Source organism: Drosophila grimshawi, unplaced genomic scaffold (assembly GCF_018153295.1).
Source record: "Drosophila grimshawi isolate 15287-2541.00 unplaced genomic scaffold, ASM1815329v1 contig_311, whole genome shotgun sequence".
Lineage (NCBI taxonomy): Eukaryota > Metazoa > Arthropoda > Insecta > Diptera > Drosophilidae > Drosophila > Drosophila grimshawi.
In genome coordinates this window covers 4,005,665-4,009,887 of record NW_025063098.1, presented here as the reverse complement: position 1 = coordinate 4,009,887, position 4,223 = coordinate 4,005,665, and the positions used below count along the sequence as shown (strand labels likewise).

At 38.2% G+C, this 4,223-nt stretch overlaps 2 protein-coding genes across 2 annotated transcripts; one reads left to right on the top strand and one right to left on the bottom strand.

Moving 5' to 3' along the window:
* Positions 1–1,790, top strand: LOC6564207. The gene is made up of 3 exons (XM_001990435.3): positions 1–971; positions 1,033–1,249; positions 1,319–1,790. Exons 1-3 carry the CDS (start codon positions 135–137, stop codon positions 1,510–1,512), a joined length of 1,248 nt encoding a protein of 415 aa, XP_001990471.1. The 5' UTR covers positions 1–134; the 3' UTR covers positions 1,513–1,790.
* A 588-nt stretch (positions 1,791–2,378) lies between these two features.
* On the bottom strand, positions 2,379–4,223 carry LOC6564255. The gene is made up of 3 exons (XM_032737075.2): positions 3,584–4,223; positions 2,997–3,525; positions 2,379–2,926 (listed from the first exon to the last, which is right to left on the bottom strand). Exons 1-3 carry the CDS (start codon positions 4,136–4,138, stop codon positions 2,748–2,750), a joined length of 1,263 nt encoding a protein of 420 aa, XP_032592966.1. The 5' UTR covers positions 4,139–4,223; the 3' UTR covers positions 2,379–2,747.

Below are 4,223 nucleotides of genomic sequence, written 5' to 3'. Positions count from 1 at the left end.
CGCACTCTTCACTTAGCAGCTTAACGCGACAGCCGCCAGCGCTCTGCTACTCAACTCATTTATAAAGTTATTTATTTTTTTTCGTTCGCTTGGTCAGGTGACTTGAAAAAGTTGAAAAGAAAAGTGAATTCAAAATGGGCACTGGCAAGAAAAACTATCAGGCACCCGATTGGCTGACAGTTGAATTTCTGCAGGATGTGCTGAAGGAGCACTTCAAGGAGGAGTCGCTGACAGTCAGCGATTTGCTGGTGAAGAGCGCCCAAGTTGGTGATGTGGTTGCTGGCTTTGCCAGCGAAATGCATCGCGCCTGCTTCCAACTGCAGCGCGGCGATGTGAAGACCAAGTTCTCCGTTTTCGTCAAGGATCATCCGAAGGGTCAAACGGGTGCAATTGCGTTGCGTAGCAAGCTCTTCAAGCGCGAAATCCTCGCCTACAGGGAGGTGCTGCCTCGAGTGCAAGCCCTGCTCGAGTCCATTGGCGACAAGTCACAAATTGCGCCCACTTGCTATTATACGACGGAGAGTCCGGAACCGTTTATCATATTGGAGGACATGCAGCTGAGTGGCTTTGAGAACTTTGAACGCGGCCGCCTGCTCAATCTGGACTATGTGCTGCCCAGTGTTGAGAAGCTGGCCAAGCTCCATGCCTGCAGCGCTGTCATTGCCAAAGAAAATCCCGAGGTGCTGGAGTTCTTCAATGAGGCTCCCATTTCCCGCAATCCCGATCGTCGCGACTTTCTCAGCTTCTTTCCGGTTAACATACGCTGTGTGGCCGAGGAGATTGCGCACTGGAAGGGCTTCGAGGAGATCACCGAGAAGATGTTCAAGCTGGCTGAAAATGTTCTCCAGAGCTCCATCAAGATGTACGAGCAGGAGCCGATCTTCAGTGTGTTCAACATGGCCGACATTTGGATCAACAATTTAATGTTTCACGTCAACAATGAGACCAAGGAACCCGACAATGTTGTTGCTGTAAGTTCATTTTTTCTCATACATAAACACATCCAGTTATAACCATTGGAATCTTTTGTAGCTGGACTTCCAGTTGGCTTATGTGGGCTCGCCAGCTGTTGATCTTAACTATTTTTTGTACGGCTCTCTCAATGAGAATGTACGAAAAGTGCATTTAAAGTATATTATACGGGAATATCACCGAGTGCTTCAGCAAACTCTTGAAAAGTTGAAATACCAAGGACACATTCCAACTCTCAAAGAGATTCACATTGAACTGATCAACAACAGTTTAATTGGTGAGCTTTTTTTTTTAATTCCATGTCCTATATGCAATATTAAGGATTCTTCTATATTCAATATTCTAGGTGTCATTGCGTCCACCTGTCTAACACCTCTGATATTCAGAGAAGATGCTAGCTTTGAAAATCTGGAGGATTTGAACTCTCGCACTGAGATTGGCGATCAATTCAGACGCGAGAACGTTGAGAATCCCAAATATCGTGCATTTCTACAACGCACTGTCAAAGAGTTTGAACTATCTGGATTTTTGGATACGTAACTCTCTTCGAACAAGTTCCACACAACAGATCAAAGAAAAATAGGGCTTCCAGTATACAATAAAATGGCTTTTAAAGCTCTATTCGTTACAGCAAAATGCACCTCAACTCTAAAGCCACAATCATTATTTTCTGCATGCAGTTAAAAAATCTATAAAATAACCCAACACAAAAAGAAATTATTTGTTATCAATCAATCGGTTCGATTAAATGTTATCAATAGCGATAAGCTTGAATGGATTCTCTAAAAATTATTATCAAATATTATTGATAATATTGATATTGATGTATTCCCCATTTAATCGAAAACTTTGAATAAGAGAGTCATGTTAATCAACTAATCATACCAAAGTAGTATTAATAATGTGATTTATTAACGCCAATTAGTATCTTGTTCTCCAAGTTACTCAGAAAAAAAACCATGTGCCTAGAATCTAGTCAACAAATGCTTTCAATATTGACATAACCTTACAACATCCTTAAACTTGAGGCAAATATTTAATTAAGTAGTAATTTATGTTAGTACATTTGTTATAAAAACTCCACAGAATACGGAATTTCACACTTAAAGCCAGTTTTCGGCAATAAGGTCGGAGAGGTAACTGGTAATTAGTTCCTTGCAGATATTCTGAGCCTGAATGGCATACATATGTAGATCACATTGTAAATCTATTAACATGACATCTTTTAAATTACCATACACCTTGTTGTGCTTGAATGGCGGAGATGAAATATTTGCAAGTTTTAAAAAGGTCTGGTAAGTTTTAATTTGGTGAGTGAATATATTCAATTTAAGAGACTTAATAATTTGGATGGGGTAGTTCAATAAAAACACTATTATAAATAATAGTATTAAAAGATAATTACAAAAATTTCCAATCATTTAATGTGGCAAGTAAGCTAAAAATTGATTGTTCTGAAATAACATTTACATCCTAGCTATTATAATAATTGTAATAATTGTAATAATTAAATTAATGAATTAATAATTATTATAATAACTCGAATCAGGAGCGTACACAGCTGAACGGGGCAGCTGAGTAACTGTAACTGTAAATGATATTTTATCTATACAAGTTATTTATTAGTTAATTTTAAAACAGTTTTTGCTCGGAACTCCTTTTTAAGTGATTTATTTAAACATTGTTGTATCATTTGCTTTTTTTGGCAATCAATATTCTCTCGTTTTAATTTCTATCGAGTTTTCTTTTATACTTTCTTATCAATCATATTCATATCAATCAAAATATCCCAGTTTTTCGAATCTGGAGAGCACGCCCTTTGCATCTTGAATGTAATTGTCTAATCGGTACAAATTCATCCGCACTTCATCCTTTTGCATCACATCGCCGACATCAATACTTTTATCCATAAAGGCAGAAATCAAGGGCAAAAATGTTGTTAATAGGAAAATTTCTGCAAATGGAAGTGAAAATATATAATATTGAGAAATTTGCAATCTAAACCATTCCATGTCAAAACCCACCATAGTATTTATGTTGGGACATTTGTTTCCAGAACTCCTCAGAATTCGGTAGTTCACCCTTAAAGCCAATTTTCTGCAAAGTTGCGATAAACTCAGAGAAGTAATAGTTAATTAATTCCTTATAGTTATTTTGTCGATCTTCCACACCCATAAACAAGTAAATGGCATAGATCAAATCGATGGTTATAGGGCATATGTTGCTTATTTGGAAATCTATCAACATGACATCTTCCAATTTTCCATCTACTTTGTTGTGCTTGAACATCATATTACGGAGATGAAAGTCCCCATGGCATAGAACATAATACCCATTGGGCTGGCGATTCTTACGATACTCCTGCAGTACAATACCACAACGATCCAGATAATCATTTTCTATATTCTTAAAAAACGGTAAATACTTTCTCAATTCTGGAACATCTTCCAGTATTGCAATGAACTTGCTCATGCCAGTTGTTACGAAGGGGTCTTCCCTGATGGTTGGCATGTCAAACATGCCATATTTAAATTCTTGCAAGTAATCCGGTTGCTAAACAAGAATAACTGTGTTATTAAAATGTAATTAAGTAATCCTACTAATTACTTACCTCATGTAATACGTGAACGCTAACTGCATGCCATTTGGCGAGCTTAGAAAACGCACACTTTATCTCCTCGATGTTTGAGTCTCGATCCCTTATGACCTCATATCCTTGTGGCACCAGATCCTCAAAGATCATCACCTGCCGAGGCTTCAAGCTTGTGTATATACAGGGCACATAAAGCCGAGTATTATCTCCAGCATCGCGTAAGATTTGCTCGAATTTGGGCAACACTTTTGTATACAAGCCAATTTCAGTCTCAAAGAGAGGCGATTCACTTAACATTTCTTTTTTGTGACCCTCCGCTTCGGGCATTGTCTTGATGATCAGCGATTTTGAGAACTTCCCTTTCTCCGTGGTATACGTAGCGTTGCCACGAAACATAATGCTTGCATAGTGATCCCCCTTCTCACTGGCTGGAGACATCTTAACATCCAAAACTTTTAGTTCTGGCGCATTCTCATGCTTACTCAGCACTTCCTCAATGAACCGATCATTTAGCCACTTGGGTGCCTCCAACTCATCAGCATTAAAGCTATCATTATCGGTTGTTGTTGTCATCGCAGACTATACTACTTTTTATTTGAATTATTTGTATTAGGTAGTTGTACAAGCCGCTGTATGTTCCAGCAATACTGAATACTTA